The sequence below is a fragment of the Spodoptera frugiperda genome, chromosome 9 (genome assembly GCF_023101765.2).
Source record: "Spodoptera frugiperda isolate SF20-4 chromosome 9, AGI-APGP_CSIRO_Sfru_2.0, whole genome shotgun sequence".
NCBI lineage: Eukaryota > Metazoa > Arthropoda > Insecta > Lepidoptera > Noctuidae > Spodoptera > Spodoptera frugiperda.
Window position 1 is genome coordinate 9,075,528 of NC_064220.1, and position 19,420 is coordinate 9,094,947.

Here is a 19,420-nt window from a genome sequence, read left to right on the forward strand (position 1 = left end):
CAGTTTCTTTAAGGATGTATAGTGCAACCAACTCCTTGTCAGATATTCTTTCCTTTTGTCAATGCACCAAGAATGGTAAATAGAAGAAAAAGAGGATCCAAGAAGTTTACAGTACCGTACAGTGACATAAAATGACAGCACGTTCGGTGCTATGATTGGCCGGCTCGAATAAACCAACCAATCAGAGCGCCGAACGCGCTCTTTCATGCAAGGGGTAAGGAAAGTGAAAAGCTTGAGCTGTTTCGTTGTGGAGTCTAGGTAAAGGTAAACCAATTTTTACGAGAGTCGAAAAATCCTAGTAACTTGGCCCAGTTCAAGAATTAAACTCAGTACCATTTGTAACCACTCGTCCAAAGAGGCAGTCATTAGGTACATTAAACCTTTTCCTATTTTCGTAAACCACTTTAAATATCAAATGTGACGTGTTTAACTAAATAAAGTTATGCAATACTGACTTTATTTTTGACATATTTTAAAAAATTGTACGTTTTCCAAAGCAAAATATAGCAGGATCTGTTTCTGATCCGGACCTGCGAACTACCTGGGGCCTTAGTCTGCTATTACAATTGTGTCAGAATGGTCGATCACTGAGCAGAGGGACGGAGCTATGTAGTTTGTATAGCTCCACGAGCGAGAGGGAGTGTCAGACTCTTACTGACTAAAAATCACCCCGTACCTACTCCTGCTTTTCGAGCCGGAGCCCCGGTAAACCGGCTAGGTAGTCCGCAGCTGCGGATCAGCAACATACCCTACAATCTATAATGTACCCTATGTTTCACAAATAACTTTGACTTTGACTTTCAACCCGGGTGTAACTGCCCGTGTCATAATCTCGTTTCCTAGGTAAGGATTACACGTGTATCAAAGGATCTTGACCGTTACACGTGTAGATTTAAAGCTACGAAAATGACTCTTATTGTTACGAAATAAGAATGTTATTTGTGTCACATTGTTTCTGTAGAGTAACTGTGTTGGCTTTGGGCAAATATTTAAAGTTTTTTTTGAATTCGCGAAGTTTATTTTTTAATTAAACTTGCAAACTTCGGTTAATAATAGAGTGTATGTAAATTAGTAATTAGGTGTATCGTATGTTGTATTGTACATATAAAAACAGCTATTTTGTGAAACAAACTTACTGTCATACTCAGAGTCTTTTATTGGTTACTTAACTCGGTCCTTAGCGTTGTTTTCGGAAGAAAATTGTTGCTAAGTAAATAGTTTAAAAATAATCGTTAAATGTTTCTGTATGCCGCAGTTATATGGTTTAGTTTTTAACATACATTCTGAGAATGGGGCTATGTTTTTGGATAAATAATATTGTTCATTTTTTCTATTGATGAGGCTAACAAACACCTTATGCAATTTAGATAGACTCGTACACTAAACCAGAATAAAATGCGTCGTGAAATTTAGTAACTTTCTAGAGGAGAGTAGTGTAGGAGACAGCTTTTCTAAAACTCCTATGAGATAAAAGAGCAAGATATAGTCTTTACTCATAAACCTGATATTTTTTAATAGATATAACAATTTAAAATCAAACAAGTATTGATTAATCGAACAAAGACTACGACACTCGTTAAATACACGTTCAGTTTGCTAGATGGCGTAATTGTTGACAGAGGCGCACCACCTCATGTATGGAGGAACATAAATTATTGCCAGTATCTATATATTAATACGTGAAGCAAAAACTTTGTAAATGTTTTTACGAAAATTGCGCGGACGTAGGAGCATAAAATTTGGTACACTTATAGTTTATGTGTAGGAGAAGTGCATAGCGCTAATATTTTTCAAAAATAATGCTTATAAAGTACATTAAATCAATAAATAAAATATTACACACACATGCATAGTAACTGATCGTATTTGACAAAACGTCAAAATCGATAGACATTGCGATGATATTCTTACGTCTCATATGAAAAGAGTTTTATAAAAGAGTTTGAATTAAATAAAAATTATCCTTCAACGTACGTTAAGTGGTATTGTAAATTAAATCATATATGGTCGAATTTCGGCCACTAGGCGACCACTAGTTTATATTTAGTACTCAAAGCCTACCCACACGTTTACTGCAGTTGTTTGCATTATTTTGCAAGCACTTCTTCATTGGATATATCATTATGATTATACTACTTTTTACTGTACTACCTTTTGTCTGCGTTTTGCCCTGTCATGTGTCATATGCGATGTTGTGGCAGCAACCCTGTCTTTTTCAAACACATTGAACGCCGTGGTGGTCACCGGTGACCGACGTTAGCGGAGGATTTGCTTTCAACAGTTTTCTATTGGCAGTCAAAGACTTAATAAACGATTTGTTAGACGAATATATTCTATAGTGTTTGCACCTAAACACTATAGAATATTTTCTTCTAATTTGATTTGTTTTTTGAGTGACTTCGTTGTAATCCGTTTTGGATTAGACTATTTCCAGAGAATTAGATGTTGAAACTACATGAGGTTTGTTTTAGTACCTGTAGAGATATAAACGGATGACTAAGTAACCGCTATGCACATCGATGTATTCTTACCACGTTCAACCAAAGGGTTGAATATCCTTTGCGAAAATTCCTCCGTGTCTCAGTTGGCAGTTGGCACCAGACCATAATTTACCTACATAAACCATAATTTGGTTAAAAAAAAACTATCCAAACGTCTCTTCGATAGTTGCTTTTATCGTTAATCCACACTTGATAGGAGAAGAAAAGAAATATTGTATTATTTACGCGTCATTCAGTTTTGAACTTAACTAACTCAATTGTTTCTCTCGCACTTTCCTTGGCTCAACCTTAAACAGCTTAAGTCTATTTTTACTTGAGCAGTGTAATTGCATAATCGACTGAGTCATGCTCGCCTTGACTGTGAAACCCGGACGATATGATCACATTAGGGGTGGAGTTGCACATGTAGGTGGTAAGCTGACGACTTAGCTCACTCTATCACGTGGAGTGACCGTGCTACAGTTTTAATTTAAAATCTTTATTTAAAACAATACATTTTGTACGGAAGACATACTTTGGGAGTCGTTAAAATAGGATTGTACGTGGGTTACAGTAAAAGTTTTCGTCCTAAGTGAAAAAGATTCATAATTTCTTAGGGAGTCCAGAAGTTCGTTATATCGTCCATAAGTTAACTTCTATTGAGTTGTAATTAATAATTTATAAATGTATACAGATACAATGTTACGTTACTATTGTATCTGTTGTGACCATTTCTTTTAAGAGGGAAAATTATCTAATGTCTTCTCCCGCTTTGGGCGAGGCGAGAGGGAGTGTCAGACTCTTACTGACTAAAAACCACCCCGTTCCTACTCCTGTTTTTCGAGCTGGAGCCCCAGTAACCCGCTAGGCAGTCCGCAGCATCTGTTGTGACCATAAGATCTTAAATTATGTACATATTTAGTAGTTTTATAATCCGACCAGAGGCTCATAATTTTCATAAAGCTTAAATGTGATTAAATCGTTATGGTACTCGGGTACTCTATTTTATTTTTGGAAATATGACGTCTTTTGCACAGAGTGTAAACGTTTTTTTTTCTATTTTAATGGCGGCTGGTATAACGAGCTTGGTCTTTGGACCTGTGTTTACTCATTTGTGTAAAAACAGTGGAGCTAGACTAAGCGACACACTTGCTTGCGAACTTTATAAAAACTCTTGATGAGTAATGCGTTGCCTAGACGAAATATTTTTTGTTTCGTATTAACACGAGATTTTCCTTGTTTCTGTGTCTTCTTTGAAGATTTATGCTCGTTTATTTATGAGCTGAGGAAACTGAAATAATATTATCTACTAGTTCTATAATTAAGACGATTTCTCAGAGGAAAGGATCTCATACTTTTTGCTTAACCGTCAAAGCCGTATTTAATTAGGTTTATTTTTTAAGGAGGAAAGTCAGCCAATTACTTTTCTCGCCTTGAGCGAGAACCACCCCGCACTCAGAGGTAGTGTAACCCGCTAGGCAGTCCGCTAGCTCAATTAGGTTACCTACCTAATTACGAACTCTTAGTACTTCGATTAAATAATTATCTTAACCCCCTAGTCTGCTTGAACACAGATCTAAAGCTGCTGACGAGATATTAATTTTATGTGAGCTCGTATAGTCATCATCATTATTCATATTCATATTCATATTCATTTATTTGCTTTCCACAATGTATGTACATAGATGTTCTTATAGGTAAAAGTAACAATTATGGACCCAGTTTGGGCACAGCAATTTTAAAGATATAAAAATTCAGGCTTAATAATTATATAATTTTATATTATTAAATTTTATCTTCGTTTAATATGCTTAAATAATTATAATTATTGAGATCTTAAAATTATATGTAGGTGAATACTTATGTGTATGTATATGTATGCGTGTGTGTGTAAGAGAGAGAGAGAGGGGGAGGGAGTGTGTGGGTGCCTATGTAACCGTATGTATGTGTGAGTGAGTGAGTGAGTGAGTATGCAGCTGGTCTGCTTGAAAACAGATCTATAGCAGACGAGAGGTTAATTTTATGTGAGCTCTCTCTATAGTACTTATATCAAATGATAATATTCTGTTATAATATGAACACACGTTCTTTCATATTGTGCAATATGCTTGTTGCATAATGCACTCAATACAATAGCAGTTAAAATAGATATTATATTGGTGTATTTACAGGTGATGAATCGTTAATTGTTATGTAGGAGTAAATATTTATGTATTTTTATTTATTAGAGAAATTATCGTATATAATAAGGCTTTTCCACGTGTTGTTAAAAAATAAAAATCAGACTACCACAGATGGGGCCCACTAGGTCGTATTTTAATTTACGGCTCCGGCTCGAAGCGGGGAGTTGGAACGGGATGATATTTAGTCTAACACTTAATAAGAGTCTAACACTCCCTCTCGTCTTTAAGCAGGGCAAGGAACAGGATGGTATTTAGTAAGAGTTTGACCTTCCCCTTCGCTTCACCCAAGACAGGAGAAGTCGATGATTTCCCACCCTCCAAAAAAAGCGAAGAAAATTATTGCATATTATTTATTATTTATAGCCTATAGCATTCAGGAATAATGTAGCTTTCTACCAGTGAAAAATTTTTAGGGTTAGATCATTAGTTCCAGAGATTACCCCTTACATACAAACTTACAAACTTTACCTCTTTATAATATTAGTATAGATTAGGTAGAGGCAGATTTTTTATTGAAAAAAAAAACCTTGCCCCACATTAGGATTTTCTCCTGTGTCGTGGGTGCGTTTACAAACATACAAGTTCACATACACATGACACCCAGACCCGAACAATTTGTGGATCACACAAAGAGTTGCTCCGTGCGGGAATCGAACCCGCTACACGTTGCGTGGCATCCAGTTGCCCAGCCACCGCACCAACCGTGCAGTCATAGAAATACATTGATTGAACACATTCTAAGTCCAAATAATTTGTTTGCAGGTAACATAAGTGCGGTGTTCACATACAAGTGGAAGGGCGAGGAGATCGCGCGGCTGGTGGACAACGGCACGCGGGTCACCATCGGCATCATCAAGGGCAGGACCTTCGCTCATGTCAGCAACAATATTAACAAGTAAGTTTAGTCTACTTACACTTTACGATGGGCACATATAGATACAATGTCACATCGAATATGGACTTTTCTTTAAATTAATTTTATTCAGTTTGAATTCTCCACTTTCCTTAGGGTCAATTTATACTAGCGCAGAGTCAAAGCGCATCGAAGCGTCTTTCCAAAACTGAACCCAACCTTAACTCCACTTCTGAGATTTCTCTAAAGACGCTTCTACTCTGCGCTATTAGTATATCGACCCTTTGGCTGCACGATTTGCTCTCAGTGGAAAAATCGTACGGTGTTGTTTTGGATAGCGTTTCTCATTAGTTCATATTAACTGGTTGATATGCACATCGCAAATTTTTAGGGATGTAGTTTTGAAAAACTTTACTGAATATTGCCATCAATTGTATCAGTGTAACTTCGTGATTTAGTTTGCTACTTATCTTACAGTAAATAGGAAATAACTGTGACCATATAAATAAAACACCTAAAACCACATATATTCCGATGCCCAATATAACGAGACACAGGGATACAGAAGAAACTAAACATTACATTTTTACTATTGTCATTTTCCCGAATATGTAGCGCCGCAGCGAAATACCAAGTTACACTGGCCATTTGTGTTGGCATTTCGTATGCATAATGCGTGTGATGACAGTAGTAGTTGCCAATTCCAAAATAAACAAGCATATTTCAATCTTTATATAGCACGTAATAAATTATTTCGAGTACCTAAATGGTTGCAAATAATATGCGCGTAGCTGATGACGTATGTTACGTTGGTCTTATAGTCATATGTGTTAGGAATTTTATGAGTCAAGCAGTGCACTTTACGCCATAACAGGGCTTATTAAATGAGAAAAAAATTACACTACGTAGTTTTAGTAGTAGTAATAGTAGTAGAAGTACTAGTTATTTCTTAAACATGAGTTACTTTTCACTCTTATCCATTGGTAAAATCTGCTTGGTAATCTTTGAGTTTTTTTTATGGCATAAGCCGATTAAACGAGCAGACGGATCACCTGATGGTAAGCAATTGCCGCCGCTCATGGACACCCGAAACACCAAGAGGATTAGGAATTTAAGGGTTGTTGGGGAATCGGGGATTGGGAAGATTGGGAAGGGGGTTATTGGGCCTCTGGTAACCTCACTCACACAACGAAACACAACGCAAGCGTTGTTTCACGTCTATTTTCTGTGAGGCCGTGGTATCACTCCGGTCGAGCCGGCCCATTCGTGCTGAAGCATGGCTCTCCCGTACTTTAAAGTTGAAAACAGAAAAATGGTAGTTAAAATCAGAGCTACTTCTGCAATTACAACTGATGACGTACTACAACTAAAGTTCGATATAACTTGTTTTGTTTTATAATGTCGTTACCAATGCAAACTTATTCACCACGGTTCGCATGCCGCATGCAACGCTTATGTAACGTTATCTATTTACTGTTTTTCTACAATACATAATAGTAATTAACTTTGTACTTGCGTTGGGTATAGGTATAACCCGGTAATGGCCGGTTTTGTTATGTAAAAAGTTAATAAATAAACATGCTCAGATCTATGATCTTCCTCGCGTGCCTGTTTGTAATACCCAAGGCTCGGATACCGGTTAAATTTTCAAACCGTTATTATGTACTTGTACGCAAAACCTTTACATTGGGTTTCGTTCGCGAAACCGGTTTATTTAAACCGGTATTTGGAACAGTATTTTCATAAAGGTTTTTTCGGATTAACCGGTTTAGAGCAATAAAAACCGGTTAATACGACGCCCATCAAAGAAACGCCGCGCGCTGTTCAGCTTATTTCAATAATAATATTTCAACGCGTGTACCGACATGCCCCTCGTCGAATAAACCGGTTAATTTAGGTTAAAATAAAGTTCTTTAATGTTCACGTTCTTAAGAAAAGTTCGGAGGAAAACCGATATAAACCGGTATTAACCGGTATTTTTTAAACCGGTTCCGAGCCTTGGTAATACCTACGTAGGCTAGCTGGATAACTTGGTACTCGATTTTATCTGCGGCAAAAGGTAGCCTATATTTCCTTCCTTACCTTCTGCCTAAATCGAAAAATTTCAAAAATATTGGCCGAGCATACCTGTATTCTATACTTACTTAGTGTACCTACCGTGGTACTTATTACTTTTTATCTGCAGTAAAAAGGTAGCCTACGTCTTTTACCGTACTGTTTAATTATATGCAACATTTCAAGAAGATTAAAGAAGAGTAAAGAGCTAACAAACACATAAGCGAAATTGCAGAATTTTCGATTGAGGTAATTCGACTAGTTTCAATATACGCTAGGGGCTCATATTCATTACTCGTTTTGACGTGGCAAAAATGTCTTTTCTAAAGTCTTATAATAACTAAATTTGTCATGTATTGTGTTGCAGGACGTCAGTGCTGTTCGTGTCGATATCGTTCATCGTGTTGATGGTGATCTCGCTCGCGTGGCTCGTGTTCTACTACATACAGCGCTTCAGATACATTCACGCCAAAGACAGACTCTCTGTAAGTTTCTATCTGTATTTATTACATAATTATATATCATGATGGTGATCTCGCTCGCGTGGCTTGTCTTCTACTACATACAGCGCTTCAGATACATTCACGCCAAAGACAGACTCTCTGTAAGTTTCTATCTGTATTTATTACATAATTATATATCATGATGGTGATCTCGCTCGCGTGGCTTGTCTTCTACTACATACAGCGCTTCAGATACATTCACGCCAAAGACAGACTCTCTGTAAGTTTATATCTGTATTTATTACATAATTATATATCATGATGGTGATCTCGCTCGCGTGGCTTGTCTTCTACTACATACAGCGCTTCAGATACATTCACGCCAAAGACAGACTCTCTGTAAGTTTCTATCTGTATTTATTACATAATTATATATCATGATGGTGATCTCGCTCGCGTGGCTTGTCTTCTACTACATACAGCGCTTCAGATACATTCACGCCAAAGACAGACTCTCTGTAAGTTTCCATTCGTATTTATTATTACATAATAATATAATATTACGCCTTTATTAATCCCAGAAAGGATAGGCAGAGGTGCACTTACTGGTTAGTTCTTATAATTAGTTATGATTCCCATGTCAAGTGTGGTTTATTTTAAGCATTATTGCCATACAAAAAAAAATATTCCATGCTATTATAGAGAAAAGGAGGATGCAAATCCTAGTCCCACCTTCCAAGTTTGATAAAGAATAACTCTGAATGAACTAAGATTTGGAACTTGGCCCCATAGTAACATTTATTCAGCTCAAAATTACCTATTCAATGATGTACCTAACACACATAGCTATTGGAAGTGGGATTTCATAGAAAATCTGGCATACTCCTTTCAAATATGTATGCTTTACCAGACCCCTTTACAGCCACTCTTGGGATTACTCGACCAACGATGTCTTCTAATACTTAACTCACTCTATTTAATATAGTGATTAATTTTTCTTTTTATTTATTTCAGAAACGTCTATGCTGTGCGGCTAAGAAAGCGTTATCAAAAATACCTCTTAAGAGTTTAAAGACTGATGATAGGGTTTGTATTTTTATTTTTCATTGTGATTAGTTTAATGTAAGAAAAACCACTCTGATCCATTGTATATGGATGTAATGGGGGATGCAACTATTGCTATACACCCCATAGCTTCAGAGTTCACATTTACATATTGTTCGGCGTAACTATTACTTCAGTGCAAGATAATGTCTAACATATATCCTTAGTACGAGTTTCTTTAACGTTGAACAAAAACGAAACAAGAACGTGTCCGGCGCTCTGATTGGCTAGCCCGAATGTACCAACCAATCACAGCGCCAACCGCGGTCTCGTTTCGATCTCGTTAAACTTAAACCAACCTCGTACTAAGGGTACTGAATTATTAAAGTTACGAAATTCCTCAATAGTAACAAAGCATAAAAAACTACTCGTGAATTTAATTCATAAAATATAATGTACATAGTACATAGTCACGTGCCTTAGTAACCATTAAACTTATTCTATGAACAATTTTCTTTATGTTTTATGTATTTTGTTATGAAATATTGTAAGTGTATTAAATAAGTGTTTGTTTTTATTGCTTCCAGGAAGTTCAAGGTGACGGCGAGTGTTGCGCCATCTGTATAGAACCTTACAAAGTGTCTGAAACACTAAGATCTCTTCCTTGTAGGTCAGTATACAATTTCATGTAGAAACAATTTTTACATATTTGTTACAAGTCAGTACATTTAATAGAGTTTACTTTACATTGAACGAAAACGAAACGCGAGTGCGTTCGGCGCTCTGATTGGTTGGTTTGTACCTGCCGGCCAATCCAAGCGCCGAACGTGGTTACGTTTCATATTCGTTCAACGTAAAGTAACCTAGTACTAAGGGTCTCTTCCAATCGGCCTGTCTGGAAGTCATTGGGTGAGGCATAAGTAAACAGTGGACGTCTTGTAGCTAGCATGATGATGATATCATGAATATCTTTCTCTTAATTGCTTTCGAGAGCTCTTGCTTACCATTTGTAAACAAACACTCGACGCAGAAAACATTGTTATAATCTACTTAATCCATCACCGACAAAACGATTTAGACTATCGACTACCGCCTAAAACATTTTGATTCGTGAAAACAAGAGAAAATGGTCAATGTTTATTGATGATTTGAATTAGTTTCTTATAAAGGCGAATGGCAGGGTTGTATGGGAGTTTCGTACAGCAAAAAATTTTCGTGTTCCCGAATATTTTTGGGTTTAATTGGTAGTAAACATGATTGGAAAGCCCTATAAAAATTCTCAGATTTTTAGAAGTTGGGAGATAAGAGATATAACCAGTTTTATGTTTGAGGTTATGTTTGTCTATGGTCAATGGAAATATTCTGTAAATATGGATATTTTACAAGATTTTCATATTATTTATAAGGTAGAATATACATATAGTAGGTATGGGCTAGTAGAGAAGCTTGTTGTTAATAATATCAAAAGCACAGGTCAATCGCCAAGGTTAAGCAACCCTTGCCGACTTTGGTGTGTGGATGGGTGACCATCATAGCAAGTCTCCTTCGTGTTTCGGAAGGAGAAAGAGTAGGAAGATAAGAAATGACTTATGGAACATTTATCTTATAATAAAGTAAGCTACTATCATCATTGTCTAGAGTTTGTTTCGCATTGGCGTTGTATTTCGTTGAGTGAGTGAGGTTACCGGAGGCGCAATTACCCCTTCCCTAACAACCCTTAAATTCCGAACCCCCAAAAGGCCGGCAACGCACTTCTAACGCCTCAGGTGTACATGGGCGGCGGCGATTGCTTACCATCAGATGATCCGTCTGCTCGTTTACCAACTTATTGCATAAAAAAGATACTTACCTAGTATAACTCCGAAACCCGACTTTTGACCTTAATTGTAGTACTTTAGTAAGTTTATTCAGTTTGAGAATATTTATCTATAGAAGAGTGTCTCATTACTATTGAGAGGTGGTCCCAACATTACTCTTTGTTCTTTATCACGTATAAGCACTAAGCACATAAACATTGTTTAAGTGAAAAAGAATGTAGGAAGTTGATAAATTGACATGAGAATTTACCCATTCAGTAGGGTGCTTAAGGAGTGACCTATGTCCAGCAGCAGTCTACAATAGTTTGATAATGATTAAGTGCTGATGGAGTTTTGAGCGTAGGTAAATAAAACAACATAGTTTTTGTAGAAATACATTTACTTTATTTTCCTATAATTACTTGATTGGTTCTTAATATTACTTCATCCAAGAAAGGGGCAGGTCGGGTCATACCCTCATAGCAAGCATAACTCAAATACCAAAGAATGCTCATAATATGTGAGCAGCATCCCACTGTTCTTAAACCTACAATACAATTACAGCAATTACTTTTGATTGTGTCCCGGCTATTCATATTTGTTTCTGCAACTATGAAAACAAAATAAGTTTCAGGAGAAGAGTGGCAGGGCTTTATTTTAGCTTGAAGCAACATAGACCATCTGGAACATAGAAGCTCAAATTGCATACTTGGCCCCAGCAAACTTCACAAACTTCATTCATCGAAGGTGTCTGTAAATAAATAATATAAATAATTCATGTAATTCAAAATTAAGCATTTACATAATAATATGATAAATAATAATTTATTAATAATAAATTGCGCAAAACATGACCAGGCTAGAGAATAAATCTCGACACACAATGATTGGTTTTTACCGAAGACCTTTCCAAAAATACTGAATATATTTATTGTTCACTGGAGTAGAGAATGGAAAGACCAGTATCCTTTTGTTGTTAGTAGAGCCAACATCATTAGTGTCTTACATTTAGCAACATAAAATTGTAATTGCTCTTTGCATTGCGTTTTTAGAAGCTAATTACTATAAATATATTATTTCATATTATTATATACCTGCTGGTGCTCCAACAAACAAGCAGTGTTGTTGGGAGTAAGACTTTGACCACATGCAGCACACATCAGTTCAGAATTATCACTTTCCTGCTGATTATAGGTTCAACGGATTGAATATCTTCATTTAGTGAAGTATCCTTAGTTCTCACTCTTAACCAACACCGCACACAAGCTTTATCTTCAGGATGAAGCTAAAATAAATAATATAAATAAAGAAAAGCTTTCATTTAAACATACATGCTATTAGTGGAAAATATTTACATTGTTTTATTTCTTAGTTTGTTTCAAATAAATAAAATACTGAATTGATAAAAGTTATAATACATGTTCTTATTTATACCTGTTGTGGTTAGATCCAAGTAGCCATTGTGTAAGCCGTTCTTTGTTCTTCTTCAATCAAAATTCTGCATTGCCTGATTCTTAGTATGGATTGTCCACATACAACACAAACACTGATGTCCTATGTGTCTTCTCGGCATATTATCAGAAGAACACGAATGACTAGCTAGCTGCAAGCATTCATGGTAAACATGGTCATCTGGTGTAATCTAGAAATAATTAAATGATTTTGAGTATGGCTCACCATTAAACAAAATAATAGGTACTAATAAATTATAACAGTGTTATGCAAACCAAGTAAGGCAAGTAAATAATACAGTTTATTTAGTGTGATATCACAAGTAAAAGTTATTGAAGTTCGTAACTATGGCCCATTCGTACACACAATGTTATGTGGAAACTACTTACATCTCTAAGATATGTCCACAGACGAATAGTGTTGACGATATCTTCACCGTCATTGGATAAAGCGTGTCTTCTTCTTCGGGACAAGCGAACATAGCAATTGATGCATTGCAAACTCGTCATTTTCAATAAAACACGTACACACAACACAATTAATAAAGCGTCCTTTCGCGAAAGTAGTATCAACAGATAGAGAACGGAGAAGCAGTTGCTCAACTCAACGTAAAAATGGCCAGATAATTGCTAAATTGTTGAGATGAAGTTACAAGCTACAATCCAAAACAAAACAACGGCAAAAAACTGGACGACTTTGAAAGATTAGAGATTTTACAAACCTGTCAATAAATGATTGCCATTACAAAAAAAATATTGATGGCAAAAATAATTCCTATAAATATAAAGATTCTATGCATATATATGCATTAATTATATATTCTAAGGTATAACCTGTAATTGGTTAATTATATTTACTATTATTTCTATTTCAAAATATTTATTTATCGTTTCGAGCCTTCTGATATTTTATTAATGGCAACTAACTAAACATGTCTTTTACGTTTCGTTTCATTATATTACGTTTCGTTACTAAAATCTTTTAATTGATATATTTGCTAAACCCCAGCATCTAAAAATATTATTTTTACAGAAAAATGAATGGTTTAGTTGCCTCAATAAGTGGTACAAATTTTATCAGGGAACACCAAAAAAAGTATGCTGTACGAATTCTGCCATTCTCCTTTTCGTTCTATTTCATCTACCTAAAAGTCTACTATTTGGTTTCCAGACACGACTTCCACAAGAACTGCATAGATCCGTGGTTATTGGAGCACCGCACGTGTCCCATGTGCAAGATGGACATACTCAAGTACTACGGCTTTGTGGTGAGTATCCAGCAGTTCTACCACGTAGCATGACATCTTTTAATGTTTATTTTAGTCAGGTTATATGGTCAAAATCTTAGAAATATTATCCTTCCTTACTCCATTTGCACTTGCAGTTGCGACCTCTCGATGTGTATAGGTATCTTTACTAGCAAACCTAACGAACTCAGTTTCGCCACCAATGATTTTCCCTATTTTCCTGCTTTTCTCTTGAACTTTTTCCTGAATTTTCTGTGCTACAAACCTCACAGAACCTTTCCGACCAACGGTTCATGCGTTCCGGAGTTATAGCGTCAGGAAGGAAAACCCGACTTATTTTTACATTATAGAAGATAATAATTGAATAAATATACATATTTTTTTCTTTATTATTTAAGGGGGTTTTATCCAAATGGATACGTCAACCCCATCGTACCTTATTATCTAATTTACACTCAGCTAATCATATATAATAATTATACGCTATGTAAATGAAAGGGACTCATTAACTAAGTCTAGCTAGATCGCAGAACTGTTAAGTTACCCTTACCCGACCACAAATCTTTTGCGATCTCTGTTGTAAGATAAGCTAAAATGTTAATAAATAATGAGTGTCTGTTGTGTCCAGTTCACAGGCAGCCAGGAGAGCATCCTGCAGCTCGAAGTGGAGGAGGCCCGCAGCCGCGCGCTGTCTCCCGCCCGCAACCGGCACCCGCTCACACTCGTACATGTTATACATACTTCTATATACGTATTTATGCTTCACATACTTGTTTGTGTACTAATATTCCTCACTATTCCTTCATTCTTTCATCGCTCACACTCGTACATGTTATACATACTTCTATATACGTATTTATGCTTCACATACTTGTTTGTATATTAATATTCCTCACTATTCATTCATTATTTCATCGCTCACACTCGTACATGTTATACATACTTCTATATACGTATTTATGCTTCACATACTTGTTTGTGTACTAATATTCCTCACTATTCCTTCATTCTTTCATCGCTCACACTCGTACATGTTATACATACTTCTATATACGTATTTATGCTTCACATACTTGTTTGTATACTAATATTCCACACTATTCTTTCATTATTTCATCGCTCACGTTGGTATTGGAAGTCTGTAATCGCTTACCCAGATATTAAAGTTGTTAGCTCTGTTTGTTGGAACTGCACTGCTTCTTATAGCACATAGCTTGGTGTCTGTCAGGCAGTAGCCCAACATATGATATACGACTTTTTTATTTTAATGTCTCGCCTTTTACTTTGGACTTCAATAAACTTTCATTCGTTTCATCTAACTACAATATTTATACTACCTATATGACAAAATAAAAAAATAGGTGTATATATTTTTTCATTACCTAATTGACGGACTAAATAGATTTTTTATTTTTATACCCAGTCATCAGACCTACTCTAGTCAAATAGATGAACGTTCTACCTTTATCCTTGCATCACGTAATACTTCATGATCAACCACCATTCACCATTCACAATTGCTTATAACAATATTCTTGATACACAACCAACATATTGCCAAACAAAACTAACCCTTATTTACGTATACTTGTAGTTGACGAGCGACAATTCGTACGAGGAGGCGGGCAGCGAGCGCAGCAGTCGCGCGTCGTCGCCGGACGAGCTCGTACCATCGCTGCCCCGCACGTGTGACACGCCGCGTCATCACCTTGCTACTAGGTACATACATACAGTCCATCTATTCTGAGCTGTTTTATTAGTCCATTGAAATGTTACAATTTGAGGGCCGAATTATGCATTTTTTAGAGGACGCAATTTTATTTTTTGATCATGTAGGGGGGTCAATAGAAGCTTAACTTGAAGTTTGTGGGGTCGCCACCCTTGTCCCTCGGCCGCCATCTTGGAAAAAGGGATGGAAACACTTTTTTTGCTATATCTCGGAAACTATGCATCGTAATAAAATTTTTAAAATCATAATTTGTAGAAAATTATTTTGCCTACAAATATGTTTAATAACTTTTTGCCCTAAATTAATAATTAAAGAAGTTATAAGTAAAAAAGTGAAATTTTGTTAATAAAATTTTCTCTTTTGCTCTATAACTTTTTTTTTACATTTTATAAATAAATGGCTTCAGACCAGTCTTGTAGAATATTTTTCGAGAAATTTTTTTCCCTACAACTGTTTTCAATTTCATTCATTAGAAACTCAGTTACAGCGCTCCGAAGTTAACCGGGTTCGTCAAATTAGTCCAGTCAAATAAGCTTAAATTAGGTAAGAATCTCGGAATGCGAGATGACCAGCTGTAATTTTGTAAATACTTGTATATTGACACCCTAAAACTTGTCTCAAAACCATGGTATATATGGTAGGGTGTAAGCAACTCTTAAAATTCAGGGTCAAAGGTCCCAAAAATCGTTCTTTTGCGGTGTTTTGGAAATAAATCATTTCCTATGGGTTTTTGGTATTTGTATTCATTATCAATATTGTAAAATACAAAATTCTCTACAATTTTTGTCTAAATTTTTTTTTACATGGTGAACCGTTGTCGAGTTAGAGGGCGGAGAACGCACGGTCAATTTTCCACTTTGGAAGCGTCTATCTTTCAAACAATTGAATTTGACGAAAAATGGTTTTAGAAACCATAACGTCTTTTTTAATGTCCTATCCATAACCAACCATCACGGATAGGTTAGCTGAAAAAAAATGTCTGATGTGATGCAGTGACCGTGCGTTCTCCGCCCTCTAACTCGACAACGGCTCACCATGTAAAAAAAAATTTTTACAAAAGTTGTAGAGAATTTTGTATTCTACAATATCGATAATGAATACAAATACCAAAAACCCATAGGAAATGAGGTATTTCCAAAAAACCGCAAAAGAACGATTTTTGGGACCTTTGACCTTGAATTTTAAGAGTTGCTTACACCCTACCATATATACCATGGTTTTGAGACAAGTTTTAGGGTGTCAATATACAAGTATTTACAAAATTACAGCTGGTCATCTCGCATTCCGAGATTCTTACCTAATTTTAGCTTATTTGACTGGACTAATTTGACGAACCCGGTTAACTTCGGAGCGCTGTAACTGAGTTTCTAATGAATGAAATTGAAAACAGTTGTAGGGAAAAAATTTTCTCGAAAAATATTCTACAAGACTGGTCTGAAGCCATTTATTTATAAAATGTAAAAAAAAGTTATAGAGCAAAAGAGAAAATTTTATTAACAAAATTTCACTTTTTTACTTATAACTTCTTTAATTGTTAATTTAGGGCAAAAAGTTATTAAACATATTTGTAGGCAAAATAATTTTCTACAAATTATGATTTTAAAAATTTTATTACGATGCATAGTTTCCGAGATATAGCAAAAAAAGTGTTTCCATCCCTTTTTCCAAGATGGCGGCCGAGGGACAAGGGTGGCGACCCCACAAACTTCAAGTTAAGCTTCTATTGACCCCCCTACATGATCAAAAAATAAAATTGCGTCCTCTAAAAAATGTAAAGCTCATGTAACATTTCAATGGACTATATTACTTTTCTGGAGTTCAGTCAAGTTTTTTATGTTATAAGGCGATAAAAGAGCTGACGGATCACTTGATAGTAAGTAATCGCCGCCACCCATGGACACTTGAAACACCAGGGGCGTTACATGTGCGTTGCCGATCTTTTGGACAGTTAGGAATTTAAGGGTTGTTGTGGCTTTGGGCGTCTTTAAAGACCGAGTAAATAGGTTGCTTATGGGCAGACGTGCTCCATCGTAGGCCGCATCATCACTTACCATCAGGCGAGATAGCGGCCAAACGTCGGCCCATTTAATATAAAAAAGTAATTGGGCCTTCGGTAACCTCACTTACACAACGAAACACAACGCAAGCGGTGTTTTATGTCAGTTTTGATTTTAGTCCCGGTGCGACAGGCCCACTTTTAACGACGATCAGAAATGTTTATACAGGGTGTAAGCGGAACGCTCCCGAAAAACGCCACAAATTGTTTATGTTTTTATAATTTTAATCGTTTTTGTGTTTGTATTATTCATGCTATATTAAAATTCAGCATTAGATTACAACTATTATTACTTAAAATAAACATTGAATTCTTTATTTTTTTTAAAATAATACACGTTTTTTACCATCACCTGTTTGCGACGTTTGGGAGCGTTCCGCTTACACCCTGTATATCTACGATTATTGAACAGCATGTCTAACAAGATATTGTTTCATTCCCCCAGGTCGTGCACATCGTCACCGTCAGGGTCGCAGCGCGCGGAGACCTCGCGGCAGGACGCCGCCACCACCAGCTCAGTGCAGGAGTGAGACCACAGTGCCAAGTGTAGTAGTGCCACTCAGTGAGACTATGTGTTCATATTACTAAATACTCAACATAAGACAAACCTCCAGTGATCAAGACGCTCGTTGAACGGTGGATGACAAGTGATATTTTTCGTAATTAAGGACATATAGCATATATGGATACTTCGATATTCACCGCGACTCCGCCTAGTCAACGAAATAAGTGTTCTTCCTAACGTTTGTGACCTAAGATGGACTTGAAAAACGTTTTGTAAAAAGAAAATCAACAAAAAAAAAATACCTTTTTCTATGAAATATGTATTTGAAATCAATCAAATGTTCGTCGTACTTATTATTAATTGTTTTTGATTGGTTCGTGATCTCATAAGTTAATCGTATCCTGTGTTATTCTGGTGTAATATAACAATGTAACATTCGTGTGACTAATATTATTGTAGTTTGTTGTGGTGGCCCTTTGCTTGTAACTATAACTGGTTTGGGATTAAGGGTATCCGTCCATATGATAATAACTAACAAGATAGCAGTAATGGCTCGTAGTCATCGCATGTATACGTATTAAAGCGACACATTGTATGTACATTGTACCCTCTCTACTTGTATCCTCGTAAGGGCTGCTTGTTTAGTTCGCAGTCATAAGTTTATGATTTAGATGTAACGTTTTCTACATTTTGTCAGCCATAATGAATGATTGTAAGCTTATCTGGAGCCTTAGTACGAGTTTGCTTTACGAGACTGCGTTTGTCGCTGTGATTGGTTGATTCTTTGGACGCGGCCAATCACAGCGACGAACGCGGTTACGTTTCGATATCGTTATACGTAAAGCATACCTTGTACTAGTGTCTCTGTCAGTAATTGTTATATCGAAAGACTTTGATGTGAATATGGGGCCATGTCGCAACTGAATTCATTCTACGTATGTATGTACTAGCGGATGTTTTAAAGGAACCTAATATTTTTCACGTACCTACTTCCAAATGGTGCAATGTTAGTGAACCTGTTAACAATACATTAAACACTAATTTCGTGACTTGAAATATGTAGTTAATAAAATCTAGTCTGAAGATAATGTCGCTTTTAAATTCAGTTGTTAAATAAATAGTTTGATAATATAAGTTACGAGGCTAATGTATTGTGTTATACAATTTTGAACTTTATTGTTCTGCTTGTTTCAAACCAGCCTCATAGAAGAGATAGGTCCTATTAAGCTCTTTTTGCGATAGCAGCGACAATTTCTCTTAAATCAAAAGTATTTGTGTTCACAAAAATTGTATTTAAAAGCGACTTAATGCTTTCAAACTGTGTCTATCTTAAACATATGTTAATTTAAGTTATTTTAAGTGAGCATTTAAGTTATTATGTACGAAAATAGACAAGAAGGTACTTAAATCCATTGGATTTTATATAAACAAGGAGACTGGTATGTACTTTTTAATAACCGATAATTAATAATGTGTAAAAATGTTTACATTCCCATTCTTGTTCAAGTTCGAATGTAGCACGTATATCTACGTGCGGACATAATATATGTGTTGAAATAAAAACCAATACAGTATTGA

The 19,420-nt window shown here is 36.0% G+C and overlaps 1 protein-coding gene and 1 long non-coding RNA gene across 11 annotated transcripts in view; one reads left to right on the top strand and one right to left on the bottom strand.

Annotated features, from left to right (window-relative positions):
* Positions 1 to 19,420, top strand: part of LOC118270896 (E3 ubiquitin-protein ligase goliath) — a 122,870-nt gene extending 103,450 nt beyond the window's left edge. For 3 of the 9 annotated variants that reach the window (XM_050695831.1, XM_050695830.1, XM_035586695.2), the window contains 8 exons: positions 5,426 to 5,558; positions 7,939 to 8,056; positions 9,029 to 9,100; positions 9,646 to 9,728; positions 13,477 to 13,573; positions 14,181 to 14,282; positions 15,147 to 15,271; positions 17,783 to 19,420. In XM_050695831.1, coding sequence (XP_050551788.1) covers positions 5,426 to 5,558; positions 7,939 to 8,056; positions 9,029 to 9,100; positions 9,646 to 9,728; positions 13,477 to 13,573; positions 14,181 to 14,282; positions 15,147 to 15,271; positions 17,783 to 17,867 — 815 coding nt within the window. In that variant the 3' untranslated portion in view covers positions 17,868 to 19,420. Of the gene's footprint in view, positions 1 to 5,425; positions 5,559 to 7,938; positions 8,057 to 8,095; positions 8,176 to 8,214; positions 8,295 to 8,333; positions 8,414 to 8,452; positions 8,533 to 9,028; positions 9,101 to 9,645; positions 9,729 to 13,476; positions 13,574 to 14,180; positions 14,283 to 15,146; positions 15,272 to 17,782 lie in introns of all 9 variants that reach the window. The other 6 variants (XM_050695836.1, XM_035586697.2, XM_050695832.1 and 3 more) reach the window with 5 other exon arrangements.
* LOC118273918 (uncharacterized) lies at positions 10,526 to 13,451 on the bottom strand. Of its 2 annotated transcripts, XR_007705588.1 has the most exons (4): positions 12,696 to 13,451; positions 12,289 to 12,496; positions 11,949 to 12,139; positions 10,526 to 11,605 (listed from the first exon to the last, which is right to left on the bottom strand). It is a non-coding gene; the product is annotated as an uncharacterized LOC118273918 (long non-coding RNA). The 2 variants fall into 2 exon arrangements; XR_004783442.2 differs by having other exon boundaries at positions 12,289 to 13,451.